The sequence below is a fragment of the Molossus molossus genome, unplaced genomic scaffold, assembly GCF_014108415.1.
Source record: "Molossus molossus isolate mMolMol1 unplaced genomic scaffold, mMolMol1.p scaffold_m16_p_8, whole genome shotgun sequence".
Lineage (NCBI taxonomy): Eukaryota > Metazoa > Chordata > Mammalia > Chiroptera > Molossidae > Molossus > Molossus molossus.
Genome location: NW_023425402.1, coordinates 35,478,896 through 35,498,587, shown reverse-complemented (window position 1 = coordinate 35,498,587; position 19,692 = coordinate 35,478,896). Strand labels below are relative to the sequence as shown.

The following is a 19,692-nucleotide window of genomic DNA, read 5'->3' as shown; positions in this document are numbered from 1 at the left end:
ACCACCTTGTTGGCCAGCAGATCCTCGCAGGGAGTGCAGGAGAACACAGTCTCAGCCTTCAGCATGCCTGGAAGTCAGGGCCAATGTCAACTCCTTCCTGGTTCATCCAGCACCTTAACCTGAGCTGGGTGTGCTTCAACATTTGGGCTACATGAAAGCTGTTACTGCCATTACGTACTTAATCATTTTTGAGATTCCCGGAGAGTAGAGACCAGGGTCATACATATATTCCTTTAAAAGTGATAGCAAGTAAAAATAACTTGGAGCATTCTTGGGATATACAGATGATTTCGCTAATGCTGGTCAGAAATCACTACAGACTATTCCTTAAATGCTCTCAAGGTAAAACTGCTGACCAGACAGGAGCCAAGATGCCAGAGAACCATCAAAGATGAAGCTAAAGGGAAGAGGAGCGGGACCATGAACCTCAGTCTAAGGGCCTTTCTGTGGAGCCAGAGAAAAGTCAGAACAGAGCACCTAAAACAAACACATTTGAAGGAGGTAGTACTAATGTGTGTCATCTCTTGGCTCTAAACTAACTTATGTAGAAACAGGATTGTATAATATGAAGGGATATCTGATATAGACTTCTTCATAGCTTATGGAGATTCTTGAACTAGTGGGTGCTCTTTTTAACTATAAACCTAATTACAGGATAAGGAAATACAACTTTACAGAGGTTCTTGAACAAAAAGATGTTTTATAAATACATGGAGCATAGCCACATGATGTGGAGAACAGCCTAGATCCCTCATAAAACGATTTTTTCCTAATTAGTGAAGACATGTAGGTCTAAGTAGACTATAAAAACACCCCACCAGGGAACTGGGTTAAAGCTTGCTACTAATCTCAAAGGTGAAAAAAGGAGTCTCCTAAGATGCCCAAGATAATTTCTAGCTGTTACAACTCGATTAGGTATGTTTATGATTACAGTTGTTGTAATCTGAAATGAAAAAAATGCTTAACATTTCTTTACAGAATATCAAATAGGGACAATGACAGGAATTTGTCTATTTGATATAAGTTAATTCCCTAGTCCATTCTTTGTCAGATTGAAATAAAAATAAAACCATTTAGAAAGTGAATCTGGTTTCTTTGATTCCGGGTAAATTGGAGAGCAAATGAGCCTTACCTGCGATAGGTTCCACTGGGGCTGCTGAGCTTGCGGTAGGCCAAACTTACTCTGGGGTGCGCCCATCTGTCCTACCATTCCTCCTTGGGGGCCAATAACATTTTGAGGCAGTGGCATCACACCAGTTTGTGCATTGCCCATGAACCCATTGGGTATGGGCATGCCCACCATCATGCTCGCACTCTGTCCCATCACATTTCCCATGAGGCCAGGAGCTGCAGGCACAGGGACGCCCATTGATGGAAAACCTTGAAACGCAGTCGGTGCTTGTGAGGTAAATGGTATGTTTGTGGGTCCCATAAATACACCTGCAGTATAAGACCATGAAAAGAAAATGAATAAAGAGAACGGGGCTACTCTGTGCAGCCGCACTCTATAATCGCAGAACAACAATTGCCATCTCTCTGAACTTTCCATAGCAAACATTTTAATTCTGGTTTGACTGCTTCTACTGCTCAGACCAATTCACACCTTCAGAGCTGGTTATTTCTAGAATACAGACAAATTAGTTATAAACCTGAGCAATTCTAATTAGAATAACTCTTACAATAGCTACATCAAGTATCCGTGGTGAAGACCACACTGCATAGCATGAGATAATGTGCGTTTCCGCTTCCTCGCACCACTGGTCTCCCACGACCAAATACACAAGTTCACTGTGTCTGGCTTTATGGGAAGCAGTGGGATGTCATATAATTTCAGCTCATTATTTTGAGACAGTCTGACAAAACTGTAAACAACAAATCTTACTATGCTAGTATTTCATTATATTAGTTTTAAAGTCTCAAACTTTTGGAATTCATGTGATAATTCAGACTATTTATTGTTTACTTGCAGAGAAAATACCATACCGTATACAGTTATAAACAATTCTTCACAGATAATCCATGTCCTAAAAACTTGTGAAACAATATTAAGTGATATGTGAACAGCTTGTTAATTCTAAATGAATAAAGTGTTGTGATTCCTGTGCCTGCTTTTTTTATTCTAATGCTTCATTCATTTCAGTTTTGTAGTTGTGCAAATTTCAGCAACAAAATCACCCATTACATAGAAAAATGAGGAAATACAATTGATACAGTATAACCAGTAATGTCACTGCAGTCCCTGAGAGCAGACTTGAAAATAAATGAGTTACCAGGAGCGCTCTGCTGCTGAGTGGTCCCTGCACCATACAGAGACAAGATGGAGTCTTTGGAGAGTTGTTTCTTTGCCACCTCTTCTGACTTGGTTGTTTGTTCAGTGAATAGATCCAGATCCCCAGCTGTTACTGCAGACACAGTGGTGGCTGCTGGTATAGAGGACGTCCCCTGAAACAAACACCAAAACATGCTGTCAAATTGTGCATACTAAAACCTGGCTCATCCATTACTTAAAAATCCAAGTGAAGTTATGAAATTAGAAATTCAACAATCATAGAAGGTAAATGATGACATTAAAGAGGATCATTTACAAGCCCACACAAAAATATCTAGGATAAAGTTATGATGCTTCCTATTTTGAATGTATTAATGTAGAAGAAGTAGACTGAAACTCTTTCATAGTAAATTGTGTTTACCTGCTAGACTGACGCCGAGTTTCTGCATCACATCCTGACCACAATGGGCTCAGCAATAGGTCGGGTATGTGGCTGCTTTCTGAGCACCACCCTTCCTGGGAGATGCTCAGGAACTACTGCTTCAAGGAACTGGTAATTCCTTTTAATAAAGAACATTGTACAGCTACAGAAGGCTGTAAGAGGGTCCTGCAAAGGCTGATTTTGTTTTTGAAAAAGAAGTTTTTCAAAAGATGCATTGTGATATTATAAACCTGATCTAGATCAGTTTTAACCAAAACCTTAGAATGCTTCTAGTGTCTCCCGAAATGAAGTACAGCAATACTCACCTCCACTCATTCAGGGGAAAATAAACATGGACATTTAATACAAAACAAAAATTTTCACTTACTCTCCTCTATCTTGCACACAAACAGTATTATACCATCACAACTGAAAACCTATCTAACGATCTCTGCAGTCACTACATAGTCAATCCCATTCACATTTGTTTATATGCAGGATTTCAAACAACCCAATGAAGACTAGTAAAAAGCAAGTAAGAGTCGTCTCAAACTACAGAACTAAAACTCATGTGTTCTAAACATGGACATTTCTTTTGATAACATGGACATAATCTAAAAACAGCCAAACCAAACAGCATGACTAGTGAACACCCCAATATCCATTTATTATTTTTGGTACCCTTTGCCAGCACTGCAACTCCAGGATAAAACTTCTGCCTGTCATTTTTCACTTCAGGAGGCTGTAGGGCCCTAAAGCAAAGGCTTTCTGACTGTGTGAGATCCCAGGGCTGAACCAAGGACAGGCCACAGCACTTACGCAGGTCTGCATACTGTTGGTGTAGGTATATTAGAGATAGAAAAGGAAAGGATGGCTTCTGCATGTCACCTTTGGGGACTCGAACAATTCTCTTCAATCCCCAGTACACATGTACACTCTGATAAGCATTGCTAATCCCCAAAGGCAGTGGTTCTCAACCTTCCTAATGCCGCAACCCTTTAATACAGTTCCTCATGTTGTGGGGACCCCCGACCATAAAATTATTTTCGTTGCTACTTCATAACTGTAACTTTGCTACTGTTATGTCTTAGGCGACCCCTGTGACCTGCTGCTAAGGGAAGACTACACAGCCATACAGGTAAAGCAACCTATCGCCTATTCACAGGAGTGGAAAAATCTTACTAAAATTTGTACTACGCTCAGAAAATAAAATCAGGAGTGAAAGAACATAGAGTTGAGTACTGAGCCTTGAACAACAGATTTAAACTGTGCAAGTTCACTTATACTTAGTAAATAAATACAGTATTATAAATATATTTTCTCTCATGATTTTTCTTAACATTTTTTTCTCTAGATTATTTTACTATAAGATACAGTATATAATGCATATATACAAAATATGTGCATAAACTGATTATGTTATTGGTAGGGCTTCTGGTCAACAGTAGGTTATTAGTAAAGTTTTTGGGGGAGTCAAAAGTTATATGCAGATTTTTGACTGCACAGGGAGTCAGCACCCCTAACCCCCACATTGTTCAGGGATCAACAGTAATTCCTACTGGTGTCCAATCAATTTCACATAATAAAAACCCACCAGAACTAGTAAATTACACAGTACCATGTATGCACAAAATATATACTTTAACCCACCACTCCCTCCCCATTTTCAAAGACAGTATTTTAAAAGCATGTCTGGATTTTAATTTTTATATGTAGTTTAGATGAAAAAATTCTGTTCACAAATATTTTATAGGACTCAATAAAAATGGCACAATTTTTATTCAAAACCAATGTTTGAAAAAAATAATCAGGTGTGATTAAAATGATTAGCCCTGTTGTTCTGTCAGTTAGTGATGCAGAATGCCCAAAGCATGAAGGCCAGACCAATCCCTCATGACAGCAAAAGCTATCCACGTACATTCCTCATCTTGGTGCTATTTATACTTAAGAGTTAAACTCTGCGTTGTTCGCCTTGCTGCTCTGATACTCAACAGGACACACGAAGCACAATGAAGCCTCAGATGTGGGGTTTAATTCTCCAAGCAGTTGCAAAGCAATTCTCATACTCCAGTGGAATCTAAAGAAGTCTAGCAGATAAAGCAACCTCACTAGAATGCTGGACTAAAAGAAATGACTTTTTATACTCAGATTGTCAAATTCCCTAAATATTTCTTTCTAAGCCACAATATTAGCATTAGACAATTGTTTTTTATCACATGCATACCCACGCCTGCACAAATTCACAAGGTAAATTACTGTTAACTGAAACAGTAGTAGCAACACTTAGTCCCTCTTTTTATGTATTGGGAAGGAGGGGATCAGCCATAAAATAAAGTTTTTTTCTGAAAATAAACATTAATGCTGCAGACAATTTTGATCAAGATCCATTTAAACTAATTATTCCTAAGAAATCTATTTGCTCAACTCTAGTGGTAATTATACAGTGACTATCATAACAATAAATATGTGTAATAAAAATACATGTAATTAGTCTTCTCAATAAAATATAACTTCTGTCTCATTAAAACTTTCCATCTAAACAATTCCCATTTGATTCAGTTTTTCTAGAGAAAAGGAAATATTTTACCTCAAAATTATTCTGTACCGAAACAAACTGGCAGTTTATTTGTAAAGTATAAGTTTAAAACAGAATCTTAAAGTTGTATGCTTAAGAGTAATCCATATTCTTGAAAGTTAATATATTTCACCTTAAAGACAAACACTGCATGTCTGCATTTATCACTTATCTATGTAATAAAAAATCAAACTCATACAAATAGAGAACAGAATGGTGGCTGCAGAGACTGGCAGTCGAGGAAGTACAGCTTGTAAAAGGGCACAAACTTTCAGCCATAAGATGAACAAGGTCTGAGGATATAATGTATAACATAACACGGTGACTACAGTTGATTATACTGTATTATATAACTGAAATTTGCTCGTGTTCTTACCTCCACAAAATAAAAATGTGTTAATTAACTTGATGGTGGGAGCCCTTTCACAATGTATACATAATATCAAATCATTATGTTATGCATTAAAAACATAATTTTATTCGTCAGTTATATCTCAATAAAGCTGAAATAGTAAAGTATTAATGTATAATTCTAATAAAGGAATAAAAAAAAAAATTCCATGTAATGTTCAGAAGGCAATTCAAAATTTCTTTACCATTAATAGTTTAAAAATCCTGATCATTGCCCTGGCCTATGTGGCTCAGCGGTAACAGCGTTGCCCAGGGACCAAAGAGTCCCGGGTTTGATTCCGGCCAAGGGCATGTAACTCAGTTGTGGTTCGTCTCCGGCCCCGGTTGGGGTTGTGCAGGTGGCAACTAATCGATGTATCTCTCTCCCATCGCGATTTCTCTCTCTTCCTCCAGCTCTATCTAAAGATTAATGTAAAACTATCCTCGGGTAAGGATTAAAAAAATAAATCCTGATCATTAATATTATGGTCTAAATAATTTTTAAAAATAAAAGGTAAGGTAGGTTGTAAGGCTAACTTAAAACAATTTATCTTCATAAAAAAGAATATGAGTAATGAATTTGGTAGACTTTCTTATTCTCAGTTTTCCTGCAACCAGAAGAAACCATCTTGGGAATGGCTCAGAGCCTAGACAAGAACTACTGGCTTCCAGTCAATAGTTACACACCCACAATTTAAAAACCTCAGCAGTTAAGTGACCCGGATGATCTTGGGCAAGGATGAAATAGTCTGAGCTTTCCTACTTGTTCACACTAAACAATGCTGTCTGCCTACAGCAAGTTAGCAAACTTTAGGTGGTGTGCCTGGCTTTGCGAGTCATATAGTGTCGCAACTATTCAACTTGATTTTAGTGTGAAAGCAGCCAAAGACAGTATGTAAATGAATGGGAGTGGCTGTGTTCCAATAAAACTATTTGCAAACAAACTGCAGGCTTAGTTTGCCAACCCCTGGCCTAAAGAACAGGAGGTTGTCCAAGCAGAAAAAGACAAATACCACATGATCTCACTTATATACGGAATATAATGAACATAACAGTTTGAGGAATAAGGTAGACCCAGAAACATGGAAGTAGGGCACAGATTGACATCCCTCAGAAGAGGGGGTGGGGGGGTGCGAAGAGAAAAACCACAGAACTTATATGCATGTATGCATAACCAATGGACATGGACAACAAAGCCAGGGATGGGATGGGGGGGGTATGGGGATGGGGAGGAGGGTGTCAATGGAGTAAAAAAGGAGAAACATCTGTAACAAAAAAATTAAAAATTAAAAAATAAATAAAAATAAAAAAGACTCCCCCCAAAATAAAATAAAATAATACTTAACTAATTCAACTGACAAAAAAAAAAGAACAGGAGGCTTTCAAATCAGTGACTGAAATTTTGAAACTTTTCAGAAAGGAAATAGGTAGTGGTTACTTAAAACCACATTCTTACCACACACCTGAGCTGGAGGCATGACAGTTGCAGGTAAGGGATTAGAAATCATTGGTCCAAAGATGTCCAGATCATCATTCAGAGCTGGCACTGTGGTCGCGTTCCCATTGGTCACTGGTGTCTCGGCAGGACCATCTGAAGAGAACATAGATTCTTGTCTTAAAGTAGAATCTCTTAGTACTTGAAATACAGCATTATTTTTTAAATATATGGTTAAAAAAAGAGAACAGTTCAAAAAGTGGACAAAAATATATCTTCCCCTTCTACTCCAGGTTCTAACCTCAAAACCATTTCTAGTTTTATTTTTCCAGAAATAATTTTGCCCACCATATTCTATAGTCAATATGTATATACAAATAGAATATATGTAAGTCTGTGCATATATATACACACACACCTATTCTAGGTATATATTTAAAAGAACCAAAACCTTTTTTTAACAAATAGTGTCCTACTATTCACATTATTCTGTATCCGATGCTTCCTTGTGTGCCAGTCACTGTTCTGCATACATACATTAGCTCATTTAATCCCCATAACCTGATGAGATAGACACTACTTTTGAGTTAACTGGCTAAGCTGGGATCTGACACCATGTTCTCATGATCAATACCACTTCGTAAATGTGTGTGTTGGATATCATTTCATATCATGTATACCTACCTTAGAAATAAATTTTGATGATTTAAAATGTCTGAAATGTTGAATTTTAAAGTTGCTATAAGGAAAAAAAAAACTGGATAAAAAGAAAATAGACATACACATATGAACTGATTATAGGAAGTGTCTATAAACTCTGAAATAAACCCTTTCTTTATTCAAGGAGAGCCACCGTCCGTGACGGCAGGACCAAGCCCCCGGCAGGACTGGGAAAGGAGCTCTGATAGGGTGCCAACATTTTACATCAGCTTCCTGCTTACCCTCTCTTTCAAAAAATATTTTTAAGAATAATTATATGTTAGTGCAGAATTTACAAAATGTAAGGTGGAAGGAGCGGGGTGAGGTGGAGTTTGAGAGCATGGTATTCCAGGACATGGGACATCTCTCATGGGGTTCAGTTTTTGTGGCCACAACCAAATAATAGTTCAGAGTACACAACTCCAATCTCTGGGACTTATATCCTAATCGAGCTTCTATTTTAACAATTTACAATCTCACTGATCTCTCTTTGATACACCAAACACTTATCAAAGGCAAATCAGTCATTTTGTAAAGTTCTTCATTATTGAGTGGAATGTCTTGCACTGAACAGGTACTTAAATATTTGACAAATTTAATCAAAGATCCACCATGTACTAGGTATTTCTACCACAAGCCACAAAAATTCATAGGTTTTTTCTCTTTTTTGAAGTAGAACTTTAGAAATTGGTATCATCTATTTCCCTGTTTGAAGCTTCAGTGAATCACAAGTTATTAATTTCAATGAATAAATTGTCACAATAAAACATTTTTTATACTTAATTTATAAAAGTGTGTGTGAAACCCACAAAGGGTTAGTTTGGAAGAGATCAACTGCAAATATTTTTCAGTCCTTTTCAGTGATATCACATGAAAACCATATGTATATGCATTATACATATATCTAGGACTATGGACAAGTCAAAAGCGAAGTAATAAAGCAATGCACAAATTATTACTAATTTACAACATAGAATTTTAAGCTGAGACACAACTAGGACATAAAAGCATTCATATATGACTCATACATAAAAATAATTTTTTTTTTTTGTTTCTAACCCTTTCAAATGGCAACGTTCATTTTGAAGTTAGACCTCTTTGAAGATCGATTTTATGTTTTCCGGTCCATTCCACATTCCATTTACATGATGTATATAGTACATCATGTAAATATGAACCAGAAATAAAATATTTTATAAGGACAAGGTACTCTAGATTAAAAACACAACTGAAGGAACATCTTTGTGGTATTACAACAGTTCAATAAATAAAGTCAGTCCAGTGACATGTAAGCCAGTGGTGCTTTAACCCATGAACTGCAGAGTACAGGAGGGGGAACATCCACATCAGAGACAGGTTTACCTCAATAAGAAAAAGTGACTGTCCTATATCTGCAATCTCAACTCACAAACAGAAGCACATGTCCACCCCAAAACAACTGCAACCAAGAAGAACAAAAGTCAAAAAAAGAAAAAGCTAACAAGTTGAGTATAAATAATTACTTATGATTTTATAGTTAAATTTCTTTGCTTTTTTAAATAACAAACTCTAACAATTAGGACACATTTATAGGAAAAAATCCTTAATAATACTATTATTAACTTTTTTCCACTGGTGAATTAAGAAAGTACTACCAACTGATGATTTTTACCACAGGCCATGTCAATCTAGTCAAAGCAGCAGTGAGCCAGGGGGTTAACCGAATACAGCAAACCAGTTTTTATTACTTTTATACTGTACATCTTTCAGAAACTTTTAAGTCTGTTCTAAGTAGTGCCTTATACTCCACTGAGAATATTAACTTATTTATACTTTCAAATCTAAATGCTATCTAGTAGTATATATGTAATCTATAAAACAACACAGAGCACTTCATTTGGTTTTAGAAGTCTTATTTTACCCTTCGCACCCTTAGGACCACACATGTAACTAGTAAAACTAACAGCCAACACTTAGTATAGTGATTGTTTAGTAGAAGCCTAAAGAAATACAAATACACACATAAACACATATGCATTTGTTCAATCTTTATAACCATACTATGACAGAGGTACTATCAATTATCCTTATTTACAGACAGCAAAAAAACAAAACAAAAAAATGTCACACTTGTCTAGTGTCACAGAACTAGAGCAAAACCTGAGGCTATAATCTTATTTTTTATCCTAAAACCAATACATTCTTACAAAAGATGTAAGCCATGCAAAAACGAGTAAGAGTTCCCTACTACGGATGATGGTGACGGTTGCACAATAATGTGAATGCGTTTAATGCCACTAAACTGTACTCTTAAAACTGGTTAAAACCTTAAGTTTTATGTGCATTTCACCACAAAGTCTCTTACCATACATTTTCTATGTTTATAAATATATGCTTATACACATGCGTAAAACAATGTTTATACAACAATACAATACAAAAATAGTTTTCTTCAAATAAAGTTGTGTATGTGTGCGTGGACTGTATTCTATGATATTTCACTACAATAAGTGATTTATTCAATCCTTCACTACTGGGCATTCGGGTAGTTTACAGACTTTCGCCATTACAAAAACAGAACAGTGAAGAGCCACAGTTCTTAACATAAAACCCACACAGTTCACTTCCTTCACTGGAAGGTAACATGACCTCTGCTCTGTCACTGCAATGCAAACAGCTCCATTTTCACATTCTATTAAAAAAATTTTTTAAAACTGGCCTCCTGTAAGGCATTCCACACAAACAACAAAATTAATTGGGCTGTCTCTGTAACCACCTACCACAATTAGTGGAGCGGCCTTGGAAGTTAACTCACAGTGTAAGTTCAAGGGACTCTGGAATCCTTCATGAGAGACAAGAGTGTCTGCTTAGGAACCCAATCATTGTGGCCAGGCTGACACTATCTTCAAGAGATTGGGAGAAATTTTCTCTTAGCTCCAAAAACCTTTCTTCCAGGACTGACCAAGATTTCCCTCTATACAGCCTCGTGACAGACACAAGCGACTCTCCTTTGCTCTTCTCATATCTGCAACACATTTGCCCTATTTTCTCTTTACCCCATTCTTCTACCCATATAATCCCCTACCTTGATGAATTCCCCCCATCAATTTTCCTTGTTACTACAAAAGCTAAGCAGTCACAAAACTGTTGAAAAGCAAATCTCTAACCTAAATGAAAACGTCTCAGCTTTGAAAAAAATCAATAAATACAAGTTCCCACTGGCTTTTCCCAACAGATTTCAATTTCTACTAATCTGACTCATTACATTTGGCTTGTTAAACACATTCTTTAAAAAATTCTTTCAATTTGTTTTTGATTATCAGTATTTAAAAAGGACAGTTAAAGACTAGTTATCATTATCATCATTATAAACATCACATTTCCTGGATGTTTTTACAGAATGTTTACATGTTATTTTATCTCCATGAAATATGCAAAGGGCAGCTCCCTCCTTTTTCTCGTTAGAGAAACCAAGGCACAGAGAGATTAAAACACTTGCTCAATGTCATGTCCCTGGTTCAAGTAGCAGAAAACTTGCACTAGAACAGTCTTCTGACCTCCAGACTAGAGAGTGCTCTTCTCCACATTTCACCAAAAGTCAGGTACTTACAACTGACTCTAATTAAAAATAAATTCCTTAAAATTTTGAAAATAAAAACCAACCTTTAAATAGTTTATAATTATTTGTATTAAGTTAGAGAAGCAGTAACAGAAACAGTTTGGAAACCATTCAGCACCACACTCACAGTCCTCACCGTCTCCCCACTCCACTCTCCTCCTACCAAGCCCAGTATCTTCTCAGTTTACAGTGAGGGATGCAGGTGGATGTGGTCATCATCACTGATCTAACTGGCTGAGGGAACCAAGTATGGCGTATAATCAGTCCACAGGATCACAAATCACTGGGAATTCAAGGCATCCTTTTGAGTTAGGGTTCACTAATTTGCTGACTGAAAGATTAAAAGCTCAGAGACCACAAAAATAACAGAATACCAAGATGTTGAAAACAGTTCTTCAGATATATATAATTTAAAGATTTAGAAAAAATAAAACTTACATTAAATGGCTTCAGTAGTGCAATGTAAGAAAAATATTTAAATCCACATGGGTTACATTTTGTGTGCACATACCCAGACAAATGGAAACCTCTTCAACGGTGGGGGAACCTCAGACCAATCCACACAATACCTGCTATGAGAGAAGTGGATGTCTGTGCAAACCATCAGACTTCATCCAGACATGCACCTCAGTGTGGGTGCTGTGTTCCTTGCTCAGCTACAGACTGGTTGCAGGAGCAGCCAGCAGCAGGAGGAGACAGCAACCCCTTTTAATCAGTATGCAGAAACAGTAGTTGGTGGACAATAAAAATAATGGGAGATCCAGAGTACAAGAAAAGCCTAAGGCAAATGGAAGAAATTTAGCTGGGACAACATCATAAAAAACGATAATGAAGCACAAAGGACCCCTTAAAAAGGCAATGAGCAAACAAGAAATTAGGACAATGCAGTAAAATGAAGACGGAATTTCAATCTTAAAGGCAAGGCATCAAGCCTACAGTTAGTTGCTGTGGGTAACCATTTTCTTTCTATCTTACCTTAAAATTTTGTACTAGTGTTATATCTGAAAACTGAATTGTTAGATGACTTTTAAACTGCACACATACCAGAAGTGTATCAGGAAAGGTTAAAATGTTTTGAGCTAAAGGAAAAAAGTAGTTACAAGCAGTGCTACATCTCGCATGAAAATAAGGCATGCCCAGCATGCATTTATGGGCCTACTTCACATCTGACACTGATAGATGCTTAAAAAGGCAACATTTCAAATATGACAAAGTAATGAAGGCCAGTCTCTACCATTGAGAAATCCTCAAAATGGCAAGACTACTGAGTCTATTAACTGTGGCTATACCAGAACTCATCGGATATCAATCCAATTAGTGAAGGTAGACAAAGTGTTTGCAATATTTAGTGGCTTCTTCTTGGCCCGTTCTAAGTGCCTTTAAAAGTTAATTTATAAACTAAAGGGGAATAAAACAACACTGCATTTTAATAACACTCTTTTAACACTAATACTTTCGTTTTTCTATAGCCAGGTACTATGATCAGAAATATAGTATCTCAGGTTAATCATCACATCACCTTGAGAGGATTTACACAATAAGACTTCAACAGAAGTCTGGTGTTGCACCTGGAAAACTCAACTCCTGTAACCACTCAGAAGCTTTTCCTGGTGTCCCCAAGCATAAGCAGGTGCCACTTGCCCCCTGTGGAAGGGCCTTGGGGGCGGGAGCTGACTTTACTATCCATTGCAGCCATGGTAGTTGGCGGAACTTCCTTCTGAGGCAACAAATGACTCCTGAGCCCACAAGACCTGGCACCACTCCTATTGTAGGACACATCACCCACATTTGGTCAGTCAGGCCCACAGATTCTCCCTCCTGAAGGCCTGAGGCTGCATGCAAAGTGGCAGCCTTCCCAAGTGCCTTTGTATTTTCACTTTCAGATTTAATGGCATCTAAATACACTTAGATCAACAGGCATGCCTTGGGATGCTGCAGGCCTCTGTACCCCACTCTGGCATCAATCATGTGTATACCCTCACCTACTGGCCACTTCCTCATATCCTCTCACCAGGAAGACACAATGCAGCTTAATTTAATTCTTGGCACAAAGCAAATGCTCAATAATGACTGATGAAATGCTTTCCAAATACAGATTATGAGAGGATTTCTTAGTGACAGCAGAGCATGGTGGAAACAAGTCAGGTGACCCTACTTCTGTTGAGAGAAAAAGTGAAACAGTGACACTATTTTTGAAAGGTACCAGTGATCTGGCTACAAATCCTCTCTGTAGTCCCACCACCTCCTTTACCAGTAGCTGATCCTTCCTCCTTAAAACCTCCTCCCTTTGAAGTCTGTGGCCACCTGCTCTCAGAAGAGCCTGTGGCTACTGCTGTTGACATTCTCCTGGCTGGCTCCTCCTCCTGTTTTCAGAGCCACAGATTCCACAAGACTATTCAACTGCAGTATTACAACTGCTTCCTACCTGACTGGAATCCCTATGCCAGGGCTTCCTCTCTCCAGTTCATCAATGACAAGGAGGTGAGAATTCTCTCTCTAAATCAGAACTGTGTCCCCCAGAGTCACACTGTCCACAGTAGCACAGGCAACCACCCAGGCACGGGTCAGTATCCTCCACCAGCCACCTGTAGCCAGGGCACACCGTCCCCTCCTCTCCTACAGATCTGTTCCAAGTGTATTATCACAGCACCCGACTGGAACTCCAAAGCTGTCTGCTCAGTCAGAGGCAGATGGGTTTTAAGTCATAGGATGCTTTACAAAGGTGAGACACCAAGAGCTGTGTTTATCTGGGAAGCGGCTTATCTTTTCCAGCCATCATTCACTCTAAAGATGATCTCCATAACACATTGGATTTTATTTGAACAAGTTTGCACAGTACCAAAAATACCTCATTTGTTCTTCCCTCTGACTTAGCAGCAAGAAAATCAGTCTTTGAGTTGAAGAAAATACAATTAAATTGGGAGTTTTAGCATTATTCCTTATTTCAAACTGAATTCGCATAACCAGTTCTCTAACATATCCCATCTCGTCCCTCAGCAATAATTCCATCCTCTGGTTTCCAGACTGCAACCTCATCCCCCACTTGTACACAGAGCTGTGTTTTCTGGTATTTACTCGAGTTCCCTGAACTCTGCTGGGGCTCAATAAATATTAATTGAATTCATCCTTTATTTGAATGTCAGAGGTATTAGCTGGTCATAATCTATTTGCACAAATAAAAGAATGTCAAAGAGCAACATGAAATTTTATGCATTGCTAATCTAGTTTAAGGCAGATAAGAATATGATAAGTGGATGTTATGTTTTTCATTACCGTTTTTGTCTGAGCATGAACATTCCAGCTTTAAGTACACCCCTGCTACAATGCAAACTGCCAAGTCTAATTCTTCATCAGTAACTACTGAGGCATCATCCTCTGACAGCATGAATTTAAAGTGGAAACAGCCATGAGTAAAGGCTGCTTCCATGAGATGCAGTGATGCTCACCTTAATGGCAAAAGTTTGTCTCCTTAAAGCTTTATAAATTTTCATGTTACTAAAAGAACCTTTTTTATTTTCTACTCCTGAAACAATTTAAAGCTTTTTCCTAAATAAAAATATTACTTGGAATTCCTTTATATTAAAACATAACTTGCTTTATAAATGAAATAAACTTCCATGTGTGTTACCTTGTAAATGCAAGTAACAAATGTCCATCTGAAGCATATATAATTTCTTAAGCTATAAAGTGTTTTTAAATGCTTTAAAAATATATAGGTGCCTGAGAGTTAAGAGAAACTGTTTGCATTTTTAATTACTCTTTCTTGATGCTAAACAGGTAGTATTTAGGCTGCCTGACTAAAATGGTCTTGTAAGACCATTTCTGCTTAGCTCCCTTCCTGAGCCCCTCCCTGTAAGCTGCCGGCTCTGAAGCAGGGATGCTTGTAAGAATGGGTACAACAGTGTTGTGTAGAGGAGCCTGCAGCACTCTCCATATTTCAGGACACACACACACACACACACACACACACACTGCTGTCTTGAAACTGCTGAGAAGTGGTTTAAGGAGTAAACTGCATAGAACACAATTTTAAATATATACATTTATATGAATGTATAAATATTTCTATACCATTTTATAGCCTCAAAAGAGATATATAAATATGAAATATCAAATTGTGTAATACAAATTTCTTTCTAAATGTTTAACAAATTGTGACAGACCAGATTTCTTTGAGGCCACCCTATTTCCTCAGTTTTTAAGGCAGCTACAAATCCTCCCCACAGGCCAAAGACCATGCTTTATATGGTTTTCATGCCCAAGTGACCTCTTACAGACCTCCTCTTACTGATGTTCAGGTTGTGGTCTCGGCCCAACACCCCATGCAAGTTACTGTGTTAGGTGCCTCACATTTGGTTATTCACTTATTCTGGCAATCAACCACAGAGGGTTCTTATTTCCACTTCCCAGTCAAGACACTAGAGCCCAACAGAAAACACAGGTACTGCCTCTAACTCCAGTGCTCCTCTAATGACACAAAGCTGCCAGCTATCAATTTGACAAACAGGCCCAAGGTCTGTTTCGAGTGGCAGAATGCCACCTGGTAGCCTGAGAGTTTTCTTTTCCATTACAGCTCAACATAGTGTAATAGTTATGAACACAGGCTTGGTACTAGCTGTGCGACTTTGGGCAACCTAACTGCTTTGTGCCTCAGTTTTTTCATCTGTGAAATAAAAATAATGATAATTCACCAACCTCAGGGCTGCTGCAAAGATTTGATGAATAAAATATCTGTAAACACTCAAAACAGTGTCTGGTACATAGTAAGTACTATGTAAGTGTTCTTAAAATAACAAGATAATTTACTTCTTGAGTCAAACACCTTACTTTGGTTCATCTTAAGAGTTGACTTGAGATTGGACTTTAGAGTCAGACAGACCCAGGTTTGAGTCCCTTTTCTATTATTCAGAGCTGTATCTTGGAAGTTAACTTTTGTTGGCTTTGGTATTTTTGTTTGTTTTTTGGTCTGTTCAAAAAAAAGGGAAAAGTTAGTGTGAGTGTGTACAAGATACGCTCTACCCCAAAGGTTGTTCTAAGGATGCAATGCACCTGTTCCAGGTACTACAGCTGCCAAAGCCCCATGTGGTGCTTTTTGATAGCAAAGCCTACCTCCCACTCTAGAGGCTGAACATTATTTTCCTAGCCTCATTACAACTAGAGTGAGCTCATATAATACAATTCTAGTCAGGGGGACCCTGAGAACTGTGCTGGGGGTCTTTTCTGGGAAAAGGACTTCCCGAGACAAGAAACTTGTGAAGAAAACAACACCCTTTGGATGTAGTCCTGTGAGGATGAAGTACTGAGAGCTGTACCAGCCATTTGTTGACCATGAGGGCACAAACCTAAAGATGAGAGCCAGTGCTGTGCTGAGGATGGCAGAATGGAAAGAAGAAGAGAAGCATAGCTCTGCATCTTGCTGTTCCAACACTGCACGGCCCTGAGCCAGCAGGACTCCAGATTTCTCATCTAGTAAGTAAGGTAACTGAATGTCTTACATTTAAGCCACTTTTAGGCAATCAGAAGTAGCCTCATTCACAGGTCATTTTTCACTCATTCAAGCATCTAAATATTCTCTTTGCTGTCCTGTGCATCAGAGGTTCTGTGCTGTTTAAACACTACCAAGAAGTGCTTGCTCCTAAGGTTTGGGAGATCATCGAGGTCCTGCCCCCTCCCCCACCTGTTTCTGGTGCCAGCAAGTATCTGCCTATTGCTGTTCTCTTACTGCAATATATTCACCTATCTGCATTTTCTTTCCTCCATAGGTGTGATTACCAAAAATAAAACCGATTCCTAAGATCCCCCCCCTTTTTGAAAGGGTGGTAACAGTTTATAACAGTCACTGAACATACTCTTCTGAGCAGAAGCAATCCAAGTGTTTTTTTTTTCTAATCTTTATTGTTGAAAGTATTACAGATGCCCCCCTCCCCCGTTTTTCCCCACTGACCCCCTCCTCCCCTCTCCCACCCACCTCCTGCTTTCCCCCAATTACTGTCTGTATCCACTGGTTATGCATATATGCACATAAGTACTTTAGTTTATCTCTTCCCAACCCCCTCTACCCCCCTTCCCTCTGAGGTTTGTCAGTCTGTTCCCTACTTCCATGTCTCTGGATCTATTTTGATCGATAGCTTATTTTGTTCATGACATTCCATAAATAATCAGGTTTTAAACCACACCTGAAAAACACAGACTATAAAATTACTTTGGGCACTTGTGCTAGAGTGTTTCTTCTCTTTACCCTTCCCCCTGGAAAAGACAGCTGTGCACACAAGTACATAAACATCCTCCTAGTCTGGTCAATATGCACAGCTCACAAGACACTGGCGGTTTTACAGGGCCGCTGCTGCTAAGTCTAGTATTCTTTTAGTCAGCTTGTTCCCAAACTTGTTTTATTTTACAGCATATGGGCTTTGAGAAATAGAAATTTCCCTGTAGAAATTTTCTGCTTTAAGGTCAGTAGAGCACTTTCTATTGGTATTTTACCCTTTCGTTAGTTTCTGTCCAGAAAAATCTTTTAGAAACAAAAAATTTAGACAGAAAATTTAGTCCTCTCTCTCATTATATAAAACTGGAGTTTATATTACTATACAATTAAGTAGGTTATATACTATATACTAATATGTTTAACTAGCATTGTCAACCCATCTTAACTCAGCCACTGTGATAAGTTTTATTTCCTGAAATACAAGCATTGATGAAAAACTTGTCCAAAATTGTATATTCTCAAGCTTTTCCATTAAGAAAAATCAGAGGGAACCGTGATCTACTCCTTCACAGGCATAGCTCGAAGATATCACAAGGTTCAGTTCCAGACCACCACTATAAAGTGAATTATCACAATAAATCAAGTCACACTAATTTTTTGTTTTCCTAGTGTATGTAAAAGTTGTTTACACTACAGTCTATTAAGTGTGCAATAGCGTTATGTCTAAAACACAACTTACAGACTTTAATTTAAAAATACTTAATTGCTAAAAATTGCTAACCATCACCTGAGCCGCCAGCAAAGTCAATCTTTTTGCTGGTGGAAGGTCTTCTTTCAATGTTGACGGCTGCTGACTGATTAGGGTGGTGGCTGTGGCAATTTCTTAAAATTAGAAAACAATGAAGTTTGCCACATCAATTGACTCTTCCTTTCAAAAGTGACTTCTCTGTAGCATGTTTCATCCACTGGAGAACTTCTTTCAAAACTGGACTCAACCCTCTCAAACTGTGCCACTGCTTTATTAACTAAATTTGCGTAACATTCTAAATCCTTTGTTGTCATTTCAACAATCTTCACAGGATCTTCACCAGAAGTAGCTCCATCTCAAAACGACTTTCGGCCCTGGCAGGTTTGACTCAGCAGGTTAAAGGATCAGCCCGCGGACCCAAGGGTTTCGTTTTTAATTCCCAGTCAAGGGCACGTATCTGGGCTGCAGGCTTGATCCCAGGCGCTGGTCAGGGTCGTTAGGGAGGCAGCCAATCGATGTGTCTTTTTCTCTTTCTGTCTTCTTCCCTTCCACTCTATCTTTAAAAAATAAATAAATAAATGGAAAAATATCCTTGGGTGAGGATTAACAAAAAAGAAAAAAAAAAGAAACCACTTTCAGTGCTCATCCATAAGAAGCAACTCCTTGTCCATTCAAGTTTTGTCATGAGATGGCAGCATTTCAGACATTCAGGCTCCTGTTCTAATTCTAGTTCTCTTGCTTTTCCCATCATATTTGCAGTTACTTCCTCTAATGAAACTTTGAACCCCTCAAGGATATCTTTGAGGGCTGAAACCGGCTTCTTCCAAACTCCTGTCAATGATGCTATTTTACCTCTTCCCATGGATCATGAATATTCTTGATGGCATCTAGAATGGTGAATCCTTTCCAGAAGGTTTTCAATTTACTTTGCCTAGATCTATCAGGGGAATCACTATGGCAGCTATAGCCTTATAAAATGTATTTCTTAAATAATAAGACGTGAAAGTCGAAATTACTGCTCAATCTGTGGGCTGCAAAATGGATGCTGGTTACTAGGCATGGAAATAACATTATCCTCATTGTATATCTCCATCACAGCTCTTGGGTGACCAGAAAGATTGTCAATGAGCAGTAATATTTCGAAAGGAATCTTTTTTTCCCGAGCAGTAGGTCTCAACAGTAGGCTTAAAATAGTCAGTAAACCATGTTGTAAACATATGTGCAGTCATCCAGGTTTTGTTGTTCCTCTGACAGAGCACAGGCAGAGTAGAGTTAGCATCATTCTTCATGGCCTTAGGATTTTCAGAAGGGTAAATAAGCACTGGCTTCAACTTAGAATCACCAGATTCATT

At 38.2% G+C, this 19,692-nt stretch overlaps 1 protein-coding gene across 3 annotated transcripts in view; it reads right to left on the bottom strand.

Annotated features, from left to right (window-relative positions):
• The window catches only part of SMAP1 (small ArfGAP 1), a 130,062-nt gene that overhangs the window by 2,556 nt on the left and 107,814 nt on the right, over positions 1–19,692 (bottom strand). For all 3 annotated transcript variants that reach the window (XM_036248034.1, XM_036248035.1, XM_036248036.1), the window contains exons 8-10: positions 7,119–7,246; positions 2,271–2,442; positions 1,133–1,440 (exon numbers count right to left, since the gene is read on the bottom strand). In XM_036248034.1, coding sequence (XP_036103927.1) covers positions 1,133–1,440; positions 2,271–2,442; positions 7,119–7,246 — 608 coding nt within the window. The remainder of the gene's footprint in view (positions 1–1,132; positions 1,441–2,270; positions 2,443–7,118; positions 7,247–19,692) is intronic.